Raw genomic sequence first — 16,589 nt, 5'->3', positions numbered from 1 at the left:
ACTTAGTGTTTAAATCCAGTCCCTGCATGTTCATGAATCCTAAAATTGGCGCATGATGTACTATGACATGCTCCAGGCTAATGACTTTAGAAAGAACCCTCCCTCCCGCTAACTCCCTCTTAGCAAGGGTAGAACCATTTTGCTCTCACGGCGCAGATTGGGAACCAAGGAAATGATCAAGAAGGCTGCAAGTTAAATGCCTCCGGCAAAGAAGAGTCTACTGCCATTTCCCATTCTCATCCGAAGAATACTAAAATACTCCGGATTGGAAGGGATTTTGGAGAACATCTAGTCCAACCCCCGGCCCGGTATAGGAATCCACCATTACAGCATCCTCAACAGATGCTGTCTGGCTGTTGAAACGTCTCCAGCAACGGAGAGTCCACCATCTCCCGATGCACCCCAACTCATTGCAAAACATAAGAAATGAGGTGACAGTAAAATGTTGCAAACAGACCGCTTTTTGCGGTGATCCAACAACACACCATGTTGTCTATCCACACATTCTAGTCCATTCGCATGTATGTAAGAACAAACAAACATCAAAAATGGGTACTCAATGTGTCTCTTTTTTTTCTTTCCCATTTTTCTTTCCCTTTTTTCCCCTTTTGTGTCACAGTTATACTTTTTAAGATGGTTAGCCTGTAAGCTTTACTGATTTCAGCGAAGCCATCCTGGGAGGCTTTTTGACTGAAGCACAAGATGAATCTGCTTTAAATCATCGTAATTGCCTTTATGAAATCATATAAGTAATTCACAAGCAAACGGAAGTCTGAGTTTGCTGGCTTTCCTCTTCTTCCCCCAGCAAAGAAACAAAACCACTCCTGTTTTTGCAATCTAACTGGCTGATGGAAAATAACAGGAGGTTTCCAAACATTTGTCCTCCTCCTCGCGATTTTTATTCTTTCTTCTCTTTACATAAATGTTTTCCGGCCACCCTTCTAATGCATACGCATCGGCGGCTCTGACCACCACCGTGGAAGATTCCTCGGAAAAGGCTTTTATTACCACCTGAGCATTCACACAGCTTTATTAAGACGCAGAGGTGCGAGTGGCACTTGCCGTCTCAAGAAAAGTTCACTCTTGTGATTTCTCGCTTGGGGGATTCTTTGATGAGGAAAAAATGGACTGCATTCAAATTTAAATTATATCCAATTCAGGCTCTGTCCCAGTCAATTTGGGCCCCCAACAGGCTCCTGAAAAATCACATTGCTTTCATTTTGAAAAAGACTGGGCCTTGCTTATCTCGTAAGCCCCACTTGCGGCTTGTCCCCTGTGCAAATTCTCAAGTGCTGAACAGGACTTGATTTATCACAAACGTTTTTGCTACTGCCGGATTTCCACCTTGATCTTTCCCCGTGTGGATTTTCTGATGCGTAGCAAGGCAGTCGCCCCGGCTGAAGCTCTTCCCACACTCGGGGCACTGATAGGGTTTCACCCCCGTGTGGAGTCGCTGATGCCGGATCAGGTCCGAGTTCTGGCTGAAACTCTTCTCGCACTCAGAGCATTTATACGGTTTCTCCCTCGTGTGGATCCGCTGATGCCTGATGAGACTCGAATGGGCACTTAAACTTAAGCCGCAGTCAGAGCAGCTGAAGGGTTTCTGTCCTGTGTGCATCCTCAAGTGCATATCCAGGATGGATTTGCGAAGGAAACGCTTCCCGCAATTGGAGCAGTCGTACAGCTTCTCCAGCCGGTGGACTCTCTGGTGGGATGTAAGGTTTGCTTTGTGACTGAAGCTCTTGCCGCAGTCCAAGCATTTATGGGGCAGCTCTCGGCTGTGGAGCCTTTGATGGAGGGCGGCCCCCTTGCCAAAGGCCGAGGTTTTACTTGGCCTCTCCTCGGGGATGACGATGAGGCACCGGTTTTTCCTCTTCTTTCGCTGCTTTTCCTGAGGCATTGGAACTTCATCCAGATCAGCAGCCTGCCCCGTCACAGATTTGACCTTTTCTCCTGCTTGATCACCCTCCTGCATCTGTGAATCCTCTGGATTCCAGGAGATTTCTCTCAATGCTTTGCATCTGGCTCTTTCTAACTGTTTGCACATTTCACCTCCATCCTCCTCCTTTGAGACATCTGGAACGGTAAGAGACACCAAAACGAAATACTATCAGTGGCATAGATAGGCCTACGTGTCAAAAAATCAACTCTGGTTTCTGAGCTCCCCAATGTAATATATGCATCGCTTTTCCCCAGTAGGGAGGACAGCTAACATTCCCATCTTTTGGCCAGGAGAGCATATGAAAGCTCAGAACAGCTGTTCTGAATACTGTGAACAAAACACTTTGTTCCGGAATTTGTTCCATACTCAAGATATAATGAGGTGTTCTGAGCTAGTTTAGAAAGTTTCACCACAGTTAGCAACCTTGAAACAAACTGAAACTATACCCTTATTTTTTTGTCCTATGATGTCATGCGCTGCCTACCTCTGAATAACATTCAGACACTGGTTTGCGAATCAGGCTCTGGTTTATTGCAGGGCAGGTACAGCGTTGGTAGAAAAAAGCTGAGAGTGACAGGAGCGCGCCGGTGCGGGGTTTAAATACCCCGCGCCGGTCAGCGCCCCCTCGCTCACGGTCACGTCACCCCCCTTTGTCCCATGCGTTGCCCTGCCGGTGGGTGAGGGTTTCCGGGATCGCCCATCATCAGGTTTCCATTCTTCTGCTGATTGCTTTCAGCTGGGCGATCCCCGTTGTATTGCCGCTGATGGCTTGGGTGGCTCCGTGATCCGTTTAGCTATTGTTTGTTGGCCGTTAGTCGTTGTGGGTTGATGGCTACTTAACTTGTACCCCTTCACCTATTTCCTTGTCATTGTCATGTGTGCCATTGCGCTGATGACTTTAGCTCAACGGCACTCATGACATACTGCCCCCTTTTCGAATAGTGTTCTCCCCCGGTTTTCTGGGTTTTCCCCGTGGAGCTGTCAAAACGCCACATTTTTTTTTTTTTTTTTTTCAAAGTTCCCGCCGGAGTAGTTGTCGCCCCTCCCTTTGCCACGTGCCTTCCCAGGGTGTGTCCATGGTGCGCATGCTCGGGTCCTGACCTGGCGTGCGCATGCTCCAGCCACACCCTGTTTGTTTGACTCAGTTCGGCGAGGCGAGAGGCGTGGCTGGTCGGGTGCTTCTCAGCTCCAGGTAGGGCCCTTCTTTTCTTATTTAGAGTGCGTCGCCTTTGTTGTGTCTCCTGGGCGTTGCCCCCAGGTTGCCCTGTTGACTTGCTTGCCACTCCCCCGCGGCCGGGGGGCGGGGGGAGGGTGCTGGCGATCGTTTGTCACCACCCCGTGGGCCCGGGGCGGGGGGAGTGAGTCCCGGGGGGGGGAAGGTCCACCCAAGTCGCGGGCTTGGGGGGGGCCCTTTCCCTTGGGGCACGGGAGGCGGGGGGGGGCTGCGGGGGGGGGGTTTGGTTTTGCTGACCTTGGTTGCGGTTTGTCGGGGTATGCCCGGTGAAATGCTCTGGTCAGGTCAGGCGCGTTAACGTTGTGCGCCGCCACCCATTCCGGGTGGGGGAAGTGTTTCCACCTGACCAGATAGTGTAGAGTTCCTCGTTGCTTGCGGGAGTCGAGAATGTCCCTTATCTCGAAGTGGTGTTGCCCGTCGATCATTAGCGGTGCGGGCTGTGGCGTGCTTGGGTGCCATCGGGAGGTGGTTGCCGGTTTTAGGAGGCTGGTGTGGAACACCGGGTGGAGTCTCCGGAGGTTGTGTGGCAGGTCCAGGCGTATTGCTACCGGGTTCACTATTTGCGTGACTCGGAACGGCCCGATGTACTTAGGCCCCAGTTTTTTCGAGGGTTGGGTTGACTTTAGGAACTTGGTGGATAGATAGGCCATATCCCCCGCCTGGAACGTCGGTTGTTGGCGCCGGTGCTTGTCGGCCTGCTCTTTGTAGGCAGCCTGTGCCTCCTTCAGCGCCGCCGTGATTACTGGCCATGCTTCCGCGATCTTCCGTCCCCAGTCGCTAGCGTCCACCTGGGGTTCCGGGGGTTGAGGTAGCTCCGGTATGGGGACGAAGTCGCGCCCCGAGACTACTTCGAACGGAGTTTTCCCCGTGCTCGTGTGGACGGCGTTGTTGTATGCGACTTCGGCGAACGGGAGCAGTTCAGCCCAGTCGTCTTGGTGGTAGTTAGTATATGATCGTATAAATTGCTCTAAGGTGGCATTAAGAACCTCAGTGGCTCCGTCCGTCTGAGGGTGCCAAGCCGTAGATAGGGCCTGTTGGGTCCCCGTCAGCTTCAGGAAGGCCCGCCAGAATTTGGAGGTGAACTGTGTGCCCCTGTCGGTCACCACACGTGCGGGACATCCGTGTAGCCTGTACACGTGGATGAGGAAGAGTTTGGCTAGCTGTTGTGAGGATGGGACCGACGTGCAGGGGATGAAGTGGGCCTGCTTTGAGAAGTAGTCCTTCACCACCCAAATGGCCGTTTTCTTCTGGCTGGGTGGGAGGTCCACTATAAAATCCATAGAGATTTCCTCCCATGGGCGGGAGGGTTCTGCCACCCGTTGCAATAGCCCCGCGGGTTTGCCTGGTGCCCGTTTGACCCTAGCGCACGTTGGGCAGGACGCCACGTAGGTTTTTACGTCTCGCCTGAGCGCGGGCCACCAGAATTGACGCCGTGTTAGGTGTAGGGTCTTGAGGAACCCAAAGTGTCCCGCTTGCTTGGCGTCGTGTGACCTATGCAAGATCGCCTGGCGTTGCGAGTCCGGGACGTAGATTCTGCCTTCCCCCCATGCCAGGTCTTGCGCCATCGTTACCTTGTCGGGGTTTGCCAGGAACCAGGGGTCGGTTTTGAGGGCGGCGGCGAGGTCCGTGCGCATTCCCCCTGGTAGTTGCGGTTGGCTTCTTTCCATCGCCGGTTGTCCCGCCGTCGGCTGCGCCATAGAGTCGAGCTGCCTCCGTGCGCCGCTTCGGGTGGTCACGGCCATCCCCAGTTGCGAGGCGGATAGGACCGTCCCAATGGTGTCTGGGGCGGGCTCTTCGTCTTGAGGCAGTCGGGAGAGGGCGTCGGCCAGGAAGTTCTTCTTGCCCGGCATGAACTTCAGCTGGAAATCAAAGCGGCTGAAGAATTGGGCCCATCGGACCTGTTTTGGGCTAAGGCGTCTAGGCGTTCGTAGGGCCTCGAGGTTCCGGTGGTCCGTCCAGACCTCGAATGGTTGGGTGGCTCCCTCGAGTAGGTGTCGCCATGTCTCTAGTGCCGATTTCACCGCGAAGGCTTCTTTCTCCCAGACGTGCCATCGCCTCTCTGTCTCGGAGAACTTCCTTGACAGGTAGGCGCATGGTTTCAGGAGTCCCGTGGGGTCTTTCTGTAGCAGGATGGCTCCCAGGGAGAAGTCTGAGGCGTCGGCTTGGACCACGAACGGCCGTTCTGGGTCCGGGTGCGCGAGGATTGGCTCCGTAGTGAACAGCGCTTTCAGCTTGTCGAATGCGGTCTGGCACGCGGGAGTCCAATTCAGCACTGTGCCTGGGTTCTTGGCGCGTCGGGTGTCCCCCACCCCTTTGGTTTTGAGGAGGTCCGTTAAGGGGAGGGCTATCTCAGCGAACCCCCGGGCGAATGACCTGTAGAAATTCGCGAATCCCAGGAAGCTCTGTAGTTGCCGTCTGTTGCGGGGCCGCTCCCAGTTTAGCACCGCTTCGACTTTTGCGGGGTCCATTTCGATGCCGTCCCCGGAGATTCGATACCCCAGATAGTCTAGGCGCTCTTTGTGAAACTCGCACTTTGTAGGCTTTGCATAGAGCTGCGCCCTTCTGAGCTTGTCGAGGACTTGCCTGACTAGGGTTACATGTTCCTCGTGCGTTTTTGTGTAAATAAGGACGTCGTCGATGTAGACCAGGACCCCTTTAAACAGATGTTCATGCAGTACCTCATTGATGAGCTGCATGAACACCCCAGGGGCCCCCGCGAGTCCGAAGGGCAGTACCTTGTACTGGAAAGCGCCTAGGGGGCAGTTAAACGCCGTCTTCCATTCGTCCCCCTCCCTGATTCGGATGCGATAGTACGCCTCGCGAAGGTCCAATTTGGAAAAGACTTTGCCCGTGGACAGGTGGGCGAGCATGTCCTTCACCAGGGGTAAGGGGTATTTGTTGGACAGGGAAGCCGCGTTTAGGCCCCGGTAGTCGGTGCAGAGCCGTAGGGTCCCGTCTTTCTTCTCCCGGAATAAGACGGGGGCTCCGACCGGTGAGCATGCTGGCTCTATGAATCCCCTGTCTAGGTTTTTATCGATGAACTCCCGGAGGGTTGCCATCTCCTTCGGGGTCATCGAATAGATCTTTGGTCGAGGTAAGGGGACGTCGGGCAGTAGGTCGATCCGGCAATCCGTCTTGCGGTGGGGGGGTAGTTGGTCAGCCTCTGCCTCTCCGAAGACCTCGGAGAAGTCGGCGTATTGTTCTGGTAGGTCTGCTGTGGTAGCGGCGTTGTCTTGTGTGGTCGCCTCCGCTCGTCCTACCGTGGGGTTGCTTTTGCCAGCTGGTACTGGTGCTCGATACTCGCCGTCGCCGAATGTGAAGGTGCGGGTCGCCCAGTTGATCCGCGGGTTGTTTGTCGCGAGCCATGGCATCCCCAGGACTGCAATGGGCCGTCCGATGTGCGTGACTACGAACGATGTGCGCTCGGTGTGAGTGCCCATTTGCAGGGTGACCGGCTCGGTTTGTAGCGTGGCTGGTTTCCCTCCCGCTGTAGAGCCGTCCAGCTGGTGGAATGCCAGCGGCGTGGGGAGGGGGAAGCAGCGGAGGTCGAGTTTGGCGACTAGGTCGGGGTGGATGAGGTTTTTTGAGCACCCCGAGTCCACTAGTGCCGCGGCCGTGGTGGCTCCGTTGCCGGCAGAGAGTTGAATTGCTGCCAATATTACGGAGCTTTTGTCGTTTCGTTGAGGTGGTCCGCGTTGCTGTCCCACCGCCTGCCTCGCCACGCGTCTCAGAGCAGGCGGGGAGCATTTCCCGCCGGCTGGTCGGGGTCGGTATTGTCCTCTTCCCCCCAGTAAGCGTCCCAGCCCTCTTCCGGTGTCGCTGTGGCCACGGTCATTCGGCGGTGAGGAGGCGGCCCCAGGTTGGGTGGTTTGGGGCTAATTTTCGGGGTGGGCTTGGGCGCGCTGGTCGGCGGTCGGTTGGCGAAGCAATCCGCCGTCTTGTGCCCTAATTTGCCACACCTCCCGCAGGGCTCCCGGTTGAACTTCTTTTTTGGGTATATGGGGCCGGCCATCCCCCCGTGTGGTGCGGGTACCTTTTTCCCGGCATAGTTTGTGTCTTCCGTGGTTGTCATGAGGAAGGTGCGGTGCGCGTGTTCGGCTTTCCCCGCGAGGTGGATCCACCCGTGTAACGTTTCTGGGTCGTCGCGGTAGAGGGCCCATTGGAGAACGTCGCGGTTGAGCCCCCTTTTGAAGATTTCCAGCAGGGTGGTCTCGGACCAGTCGCTGACCTTCCCCGCGAGGGCTTTGAACTCCAGGGCGTAGTCAGGGACCGTGCGTGTGCCCTGTTTAAGTCTTTGGAGTGCGCTTTTCGCCCGTACTTTGGCTAGGGGGTCTTCGAAGTAGTTTTTCATCTCTTTGATGAAAGCAGGGAAGGTGGCGAGGGCGGGGGAGCTGGACTCGTACAGTTGGACGTACCAGTCCGCCGCCCTGTCTTGGAGTTTGATCGCCACGGCGGCGATCTTGTCGGCCTCGGAGTCATAGGAGTGTCCGTGCCTCCCCATGAACTCCCTAGCGTTGGTCACGAAAAACGAGAGTTTTGTGGGGGTCCCATCGAAGAAGATGGGGAAGTCCTTTGGGGCCCGGGCGTTTTGTGCGGCCCTGCCTCTCGCTTCCCGGGGTGTGGTGTCGGCCGCCTGTGCCGTCTGCTGGCTCTCCGCTGGCCCGTGTGGGTTCGGTGCTTCGCTCGGGGTGTGGGCTTGTGCGGGGACGTCGTTGGGTGGCGCGGGGGGCATAAGCGCCTGGAGCATGGTCCGGAGTTCCGTCAGTTGAGCCCGCATGGCCGCGAGTTCAGCTCGTGCCTCCTCGTCCACAGCCCGCGCCGCCGCTGGGGCCGGTTCCGTTGGCGCGTCCTCGGGGGTGGGTTGCCGGCGGGGTTCATCGTCCCTCTGCCGCGGGTCCGCTTCCTCCGCCGTCTGATGGGTGTCTCCGTCGTCCTCCTCCGTGTTGAGCGCCGTGGGGCTGTCGCTCCACGCCCGTTGCTGGGGTGCGATGTGGAGCGCGGGGTCCTCCGCTGGTTTCGGAAGTCGTGCTGCTCCCTCCCGCGGTCGGGTTGCCTCCGTCGCCATCTCCCCTTGGGGTTGGAGCTGAGGCTCGGGTCGGGTGGGGTGGGTGTCCATGGCTCCGGGAGTCCGCGGTGCCTCTGGCCTTGGTCGGTCCTCCTCTGTCTCTTGCCGCGCGGCTCGCCCTCCTTGCCCGCGCCGTTCCGGCCTCATCTTGCTGGTCTTCTCGCCGTCTACTCCTCCCGCGGCTCGTTGTCGTCCGGTGGGGCTCGGCGAGGCTGAGTTTATGACTCTCAGCTTTATGTCATGCGCTGCCTACCTCTGAATAACATTCAGACACTGGTTTGCGAATCAGGCTCTGGTTTATTGCAGGGCAGGTACAGCGTTGGTAGAAAAAAGCTGAGAGTGACACGAGCGCACCGGTGCGGGGTTTAAATACCCCGCGCCGGTCAGCGCCCCCTCGCTCACGGTCACGTCACCCCCCTTTGTCCCATGCGTTGCCCTGCCGGTGGGTGAGGGTTTCCGGGATCGCCCATCATCAGGTTTCCATTCTTCTGCTGATTGCTTTCAGCTGGGCGATCCCCGTTGTATTGCCGCTGATGGCTTGGGTGGCTCCGTGATCCGTTTAGCTATTGTTTGTTGGCCGTTAGTCGTTGTGGGTTGATGGCTACTTAACTTGTACCCCTTCACCTATTTCCTTGTCATTGTCATGTGTGCCATTGCGCTGATGACTTTAGCTCAACGGCACTCATGACATATGACCACAAAAGTGGCTAGGGTGGTGGCCTGGTGAGGGCAATTTGCTAGCTAACCTACAGAAAAATTGGCCAACAGGATGATTTTTAAAATCTAATTTGGCAAAATATTTCTGATAGAGAACTACTAAGCAACCATTTTGAAGTCTGTTGTTACAAACAATTTAAGAACCACACCTTTAGCCAATTGTTCTATAATTTGGGTAGTAAGTAGCACTCCCCATTGACAATCATGCCACCTACCATGGTGGCCCTATGATGAAAATGAGTGAGCAACGGTACAGGTAGTCGCCGTTTACCAACCATTTGTTCAGCGACTGTTCAAAGTTAAGACGACGCTGAGAAAGGAGACTTATGACCGGTCCTCAAAGTTCCAGCTGTCACAGCATCCCCACTGTCACGTAATTACGATCTGGGGGCTTGGCAACTGGCTCGCACTTAAGATGGTTGCAGCATCCCAGGTCATGTGATCACCATTTGCGACCTTCCCTGCTGGCTTCCCAGAAGCAAAGTCAATGGGGAAGCCGGCAGGGAAGGTCACAAGTCACTCCAGTAAATCACTCGCACCTTCCCCTACCCGGCAACAGGCAGCCCGGCCCTCCTGCATTTGCGCCACACCTTACCAGCCTGCCTGCTTGAAAGCTGCCTGGGACTTGCTTAACGACCCACAATCCTCACTTAATTATGACAACAGGGAGTGCTGGGATTGCCATCACTAAGCGATGTGGTCACGTGACATCGCACGTAGCAACCAAACTTCTGGTCCCTGTTACCATAGTCAACCAGGCCGACCCGTACATTTCATGCTCCTTTACTTCCTAAAGCAAAACAGTTTGGTCTAGTGGTGAAGGTGCTGGCCTAGGAACCAGGAGACTGGGAGTTCTAAGCCTGCCTGAGGCGTGAAAGCCGGCTGGGTGACCTCGGGCCCGTCACTCTCTCACCCAAGAGCCAATCAGGCATGGTATGAAAGTTCTAGTCCAGCCTTGGGTACAAAAGCCAGCTGGGTGACCTTGGGCCAGACACTCTCTCTCAGCCCAACCCACCTCACAGGGTTGTTGTTGTGGGGGCAAAAGGAGGCAGGAATACTGCATTAGGTATGTTCGCTGCCTTGAAATAGATAGATGATAGATAGATAGATAGATAGATAGATAGATAGATAGATAGATAGATAGATAGATAGATAGATAGATAGATTAAAAAGTGGGATAAAAATATAACAACAACATTTTGAATATTATTCTGTTACAACGTGGAACACTAAATATTAAATCAGAAATACTCAATTCACCAGGACCATATTCTATTTTTAGTTTTGAGGAGACAATCTTGGTAGGTAAAGTCTCTTTTGGATTCCTGGGGTCTTCATGGAAACATCCAAAATCCTTTTTTAAAATTTCTAATCTAATCAACAGCCCTGTAATTTCCTGGTGGTCCCCCATCCAAGTGCTTAACTCCAGGCCCAGGTAAAAGTGACAAAAAAGTACAGGATCGTCAGAGTGATTAAAACAGTCCATGTTTTTTTTCCTATTATGATCCTGCTTAGTTTTTCAAATTCAGCTAGGCCCTGCTTTAAGAAAAGGCATGATAAAGAAGGGTTTTATCACCAAAAAGTCTAGTTGGAATTCACCACACCTTTTCTGACTAAACCCAGGCCACGTCTTCCTAGCTAAGTTAAAATCTTGTACAAAGACAGGCAACATCGATCCTGGCTGTGAGTCACTGATAAACCCATGAATCAGCCTAATCCCTTTTTACAACATTCTGTAACATAGAGAGCTGGCCAGAGTCACTTGCTGAGATGGGTGGCTATAGAAATTGAATGAATGAATGAATGAATGAATGAATGAATGAATGAATGAATGAATGAATGATATCCTGTGGCGGTGAATTCCACCATTTAATGACGTGTTTCATATAATAACGTGTTTCTATCATCCTATTTTGGTCTGCATTGAATCTCACACCACTGGCTTCTTGAACAACTGTGAGATTTTCAAATTATGAGAGCTTGGAAGATCTATGATTTTACCTACTGGCAGTCAGGGACACCCAACCTGTCACCTATCTCAAAGCAATTCACAATTGTTAAAGAAGGAAGATGCCCATTTACCTGCAGATTTGATTTCTTCTGAACTCTGAAAAAATGTCTCTTTTTTCTCTTCCAGCCAGGAGAAGACATCACGTTGGGGTATGGGTGGTCCTTCTGTGGCAGGTAGCAAAAATGCAATACAGAATTAATTTCTACATTTCTAGCGATAGACAAATATTCCAATCTTTAAGAACAAGAATTGGTTGTCCTCACCTGTCCCATGAATCTAAGCTCAGAATGGCCACTGAGCAGAACCCATGAGCTACGGACACAAGTACAGTTAATGGTCCTATCTCCTAGGAAACCTTCTAGCAGCAGACAACTGACCTTGCCAAAGGGCTAGACTAGATGACCTTTGAGTTCTCACTCAATATTTCTATAACAGCTTGCTTGGAGGACTTGTGTGTTCCTTGGAGTCTCAGGGACTTCCTCGTGAGAAATAGATTCATCTATTTCCTCTCAAAGGCAGGTTTGGGCCTGGGGCCCTGCTCTCCACCGTACTCAACGTTAGGCAGATGTTTCTCCCACTTTCCAAGCTGGGACTCAGTGCAACTTCGGCACTTGGATACCATCCAGCTGTGGAAAAATATCGAGACTCCGTCCCAAGGAATATTACTCCTAGGGAGCTGGAGAATGAAAATCAGGATGGGGGAAGAGAGAGGAGGAGGATAATAAAGAAAAAAAGGTTCCTTTCAAAAGTCTCATGCAGTGACAGATGTTTCCAGGATGGCACCTTCCAGATGTGCTGCACTACAATCCCATTATCCCGTGCTGTGTTGTGCTGTGCTGGCTAGTGGGGATAGGGGTTGTAATCTCACACATCTGGAAAGCGCCAAATTGGGGACAATAGCACTTGCCAAATACCCGAGTGCAGAAAGAAACAAAAAGGGGCCCGTTGCACATCTGGATCAGAATTCAGCTTGTAGGTATTTCTTTAACAAAATAAGAGGTGGTCTTTTGGCAAGTTTGCTTGGGGATGGAGGGAACTTACTAAGAGGGTTGTGGAATGTTTACGAACATGCTACCTCCTCCATGCTGAACCCCTGGTGAAAATTAAATAGGCGCCATGCAGAACCCAGAGAAGGAACGGCTAGTACAGAATATCAAGAAGCTGAATTAGGAACACAGAATCATAGAACTGTAGAGTTGGAAGAGGCCACCAGGATTATCTGCCCAACCCTCTGCCACGTCTGGAAAAACCAGTTAAACCATCCTCTAGAGGTGGCTGTTCAGCCTCTTCTTAAAATCCTCCAAAGAGGGAGAATACAACCTCTGTAAGAAGATTTGTACAGCTCTTATTGTCAGGACGTTTTTCCTTATATTTCAGTGAGACCTAGGGAGCTGCAATTTATGACCGTTGTTGCTCATCCTAATTTCCGTGGCCATGGAAAACAGGGCCACTGCAGTCATCGAAGGTTCATATAAGGCATCTTGGACAGATGCTTGTCTGAATTCCTCTCCTCCACTCTCTCTGTTTTCCCAGAAGAACCAGGTAGACAGACAGGAAACAAGACCAGATGAGCTCATTCTACTTTACTGTAAGGCTTCATTAACAGAATCTTGCAAGGCCGAAAGTACAATTCTCCTTCCATCTCTAACTCTAACCCGAGAAACCAGGGAGGGTCCCTTCTGAGCCTCTTGCCCCACCCACTATCCAGCTGAGGGCTGTGCCGTCTCTTATCTGACCGTTCCCTAGGCAGCGTCTCTGGGCCCCGTCTCCCAAGGTCATTCCCACATACCATTACACAGTGATGATTTTCCGGCTCCCTTATGGGAGAGAAGGAACCACACTGCGGCAAGGAACCTCCGTGGATTGGAGGAATGCAAACAGCACACTCCTTACCTGACAAGGTGGCACGTCCATCACTGCCTTCCTGCTTCAATTCAGCATAGAGGGGTCTCTGTCCAGGCCCAGGGGAAGTCCAGGAGCAAATATCCTGGGCCTGCTCCAAGGCCCCCTGCAAGATCCAAAAAGGAACAAGTCACAGAGGGTGTTAAATAGGACAATCTGATCCTTTTCCCCGCTTGGATGTCCTAACAGCCAGGAACCACGCTGAGACAAGGAACAGGTCTCTAGTGTTTTATTACTGCTACATAACAGAAAATCCTAACAAACTGAAGAAGCGTGGGAAAAACCCAGACATATAAACCCCAAAGGTTAAGGCGGGCCCGATCTGTGTCTCTTGGAATGGCTACCTAATTCCTCAGTGCTACGCATGCGCTTTACAGCCCGGATGGGAGCCCCCTGCTCGCCATCCTTATTCATGACATCGGAACTTGGAACTCAACCAAGGAAGAAATTAGAATGGAGTTGCTTGGTGAACCATAAAGAGGCTTTTACGGATATTCTTTGGAAGATCCAGTGAAATTCCACACAAGCTTAGTTCATGGGTCCATCTGCTAAGGCTGTGCAGCTCCAGGAAAAGACGCAGCTGCTTTAAAGGGTTGCAGACAAGGGGCCGTGTGAACATTTCACATCTGTTCCAAAACACCTGTTTGCCTTCAAGCACTGCCAAGGCCTCCCCTCCAGCACAGGGGGCAGGCTTAGTATGAGGGTTGGAGGGCCTAAATTATACAGGGAGTCCTCACTTACCAACCACAATTGAGACTGACAACTCCATTGTGAAAAATCAAATGAAAAATCATGTGACCATGCCCAACTTACAATGGCAGTTCATCAGTTCCAGCTGTGGTTGTTTGTTTGTTTGTTTATTTGATTTCTATAGCTGCCCATCTCAACAAGTGACTCTGGGCAGCTTACAACAATAAAACTATAGAACAGTTAAAACAAATGACTTTAAGCAAGATGTCATGTGACCACAACTTGCAACTTCCTGCCAGCTTCCCCATTGATTTTTTTGTGGGAACCCGGCAGGGAAGGATGCTGCAACCATCGTAAATGTGTGCTGGTTGCTAAGCACCTGAATTGTGATCACTTGACTGCGGGGATGCTGAGATGGCCACAGCTTTGAGGACCAGTCGTAAGTCTCCTTATTCAGGGCTGTTGTATCTTCGAATAGTCACTGAATGAGTGGTCAGTAAGCAAGGACCATCTGTACAATCAACCCTTTGAGCTTCTTTCTATGGCCCATCAATGAGGGTAGGAATTTGGGACTCTCCAGATGTGGGACTTAGCTGCCATCACCCAATCCCAGTCACCCAGATTCTCTCTCTCCATCTATCCACCCAATTTATATGGCTACCCATTCCTCCAACATACTTCAGGTGGTAAACAAGATAGAAACAAAGGATTCCATTAAACCAACAAAATCAAATAAAACTCCATCAAGACTCAGTAAAACCAGAAAACCACTAATCACATACACCAATACCAGTGGCCCAATACTAACATCTTAACCCCAATGTCTGGGGGAAAAGCCAGGACTTCCTGGCCAGGGGTCAAGGATGATGGGACAAGTAATCCAACACATCTGAAGGACCACAGGTTGTCCATGTTTAGACTTGCAGGCCCTGGGGTCAGAACCTCGTTAATGGTGGCTCCCACATTACAGGTAGTCCTCATTTAGCGACTGCCTTGTTTAACGACCATTTGCAGTTAACAACGGTGGGGAAAAAATTTACAGCCAGCCCTTGCACTGATGACCTTCACAGGTCTGTAAAGGAAAGGAAAACTGAAGTCATATCGTAAGTAGAGTTGCAGTTTCACTTAGTGACCGCTTCACTTAGCAACCAAGTTGCCAGTCCCAGTTGTGGTCGCTAAGCGAGGACTCCCTGTATCTTTCAATCTGTATTTGATTAACTACTGTGTTGCTGATCAAAAGATGGCTTTCAAGTTCAAGATTTTAAGTAGCTGTTTTTTTATATAGGTAAAGGTAAAGGTTTCCCTTGACATTAAGTCCAGTCGTGTCCAACTCTAGGAGGCGGTGCTCATCTCCGTTTCAAAGCCGAAGAGCCGGCGTTTGTCCGTAGACATTTCCGTGGTCATGTGGCCAGCATGACTACACGGAACGTCGTTACCTGCCCACCGAAGCGGTACCTATTAATCTACTCACATTTGCATGTTTTTGAACCGCTAGGTTGGCAGGAACTGGGACTAGCAACGGGAGGTCACCCCATCACGCGGATTCGAACCACCGACCTTCTGATCGGCAAGCTCAGCAGCTCAGTGGTTTAACCCGCAGCGCCACCGCGCCCCATTGTTTTTTATATACCAATGCACAAAGACCGCCACTCGGTTTGTGCTGCCCTCACTGCTACTGACCGCATTAATGGAAAATACAAAATCAGAACCGTTCTCCTGTTAGAAACCAGAAGCGTCTCTTCACGGGGCCCATGTTTCCCAGGAAGAACACAGCCAATGGGTCAAACTCACCTGCTTCTCCTTCCTCCGGGCCTCTCGCTGCCTCAAAAGGAAATCCTCCGCCAGGGCCACCGCTTCGGCACAGGTCTCCATGCCACACTCACACACCCAGCTCTGCATTTCTGGGGGGAGGATAGCCAGAAATTGCTCCAGGACCAGCAATTCCACAATCCGCTCTTTGCTGTTCTTCTCGGTCTTCAGCCAGCGGCGGCAGAGTTCCTGCAACTGGGCATAGACGGCTCTCGGCCCATCGGCCTCCCAGTAGCCGAACTGCCGGAAGCGTTGGCGAATCTTCTCTCTGCTCAGAGCATCCCCTCGCAAGATGGCCGTCTTCACTTTCCCATAATCCTCTCGGTCTCCAGCCTCCAGCTTATCAAAGGCCTGCCGGGCTTCTCCCCTGAGCGCGGGGAGGAGCCGGGCCACCCACTCCCCCCTGGGCCACCGACAGGCCTCGGCCACTTGCTCAAAGGAGCCCAGGAAGGCCTTGGCATCTTCCCACAAGGAAGAGTCCTCCGGGAAATGTGCAGCTCCCCAGCCCGACTGAGCGGACTCCACGGTCCTCAAGAAAGTCTGCCACTGGACTTCCCAGTGCCGGGCCAAGTTCTCTTCCGACTCCTCCTTCACCTGATGCAGGATCGCCTGCCTGCAGGATCTTCCAGTGTCTCCATCCGGAGATTGGCCTCGTCCTGCCAAGCCCCCTCGGGACTTGGTCGTGCAATCCACAATGACCCCATGAGGGATTTCTCCAGCTCGTTTGGATGGCTCTCCTAGCAGGCAACTGGGAGATGTTTCTTCTTCCATTTTCATCCTTGGAGACCTTCACCAGGACGACGGCACACGGCAGAACATCCAGGAATAAAGGGCCACAACCTGGGAAGACACCTGTAGGAGAGTCCCAAACAAGTTTGGCACAATGATTAAAAATAGACATTCTGGTCATCTGATGTGTTGGCAAAGTTATAAAGCAGTACGATTGAATTTAAGGAGCCCTTAAAGAAGCCATTAAGTTATACGAATAACTTATAATAATATAGAATAAAAAAAAGAATAAAGAATAACAATAAGAAGTTATTAAAAGAACCTCATTCTCCTGCCTTCCTTCCAATATGAAATTATGTATTGCACATGCAAACTGAAGACATGATGAAATTGATGTGCTTATTTGTAATTTTACAAAATAGTAATTTCTCTTATCACCCGGTACTGGGCTGGACACATATGTGAAGACAGGTTGAAACAAAGTTTGCTT

General features: G+C 52.0%; 1 protein-coding gene across 1 annotated transcript; it reads right to left on the bottom strand.

Moving 5' to 3' along the window:
- Positions 1–626: 626 nt before the first annotated feature.
- LOC134492102 (zinc finger and SCAN domain-containing protein 31-like) lies at positions 627–16,315 on the bottom strand. The gene is made up of 4 exons (XM_063296260.1): positions 15,353–16,315; positions 12,863–12,977; positions 11,041–11,133; positions 627–2,076 (listed from the first exon to the last, which is right to left on the bottom strand). The coding sequence occupies exons 1-4, from the start codon at positions 16,145–16,147 to the stop codon at positions 1,286–1,288; spliced, it is 1,794 nt and encodes a 597-aa protein (XP_063152330.1). The 5' UTR covers positions 16,148–16,315; the 3' UTR covers positions 627–1,285.
- Between the last annotated feature and the right edge of the window lie 274 nt (positions 16,316–16,589).

This window comes from Candoia aspera, chromosome 2, assembly GCF_035149785.1.
Source record: "Candoia aspera isolate rCanAsp1 chromosome 2, rCanAsp1.hap2, whole genome shotgun sequence".
Taxonomy (NCBI): domain Eukaryota; kingdom Metazoa; phylum Chordata; class Lepidosauria; order Squamata; family Boidae; genus Candoia; species Candoia aspera.
Note: the sequence above shows the minus strand (reverse complement) of the source record. Positions and strands in the feature narration are given on the sequence as shown.

What these genes read in the sequence shown, in the direction of transcription:
- LOC134492102 (XM_063296260.1), bottom strand. Translation starts at nt 16,147, where the DNA reads ATGAAAATGGAAGAAGAAACATCTCCCAGTTGCCTGCTAGGAGAGCCA. An exon ending in CCCGGAGGAAGGAGAAGCAG is followed by an intron (nt 12,978 to 15,352) that starts GTGAGTTTGACC and finishes TGGATCTTGCAG; the next exon opens with GGGGCCTTGGAGCAGGCCCA. An exon ending in AGAAGAAATCAAATCTGCAG is followed by an intron (nt 2,077 to 11,040) that starts GTAAATGGGCAT and finishes TTACCGTTCCAG; the next exon opens with ATGTCTCAAAGGAGGAGGAT.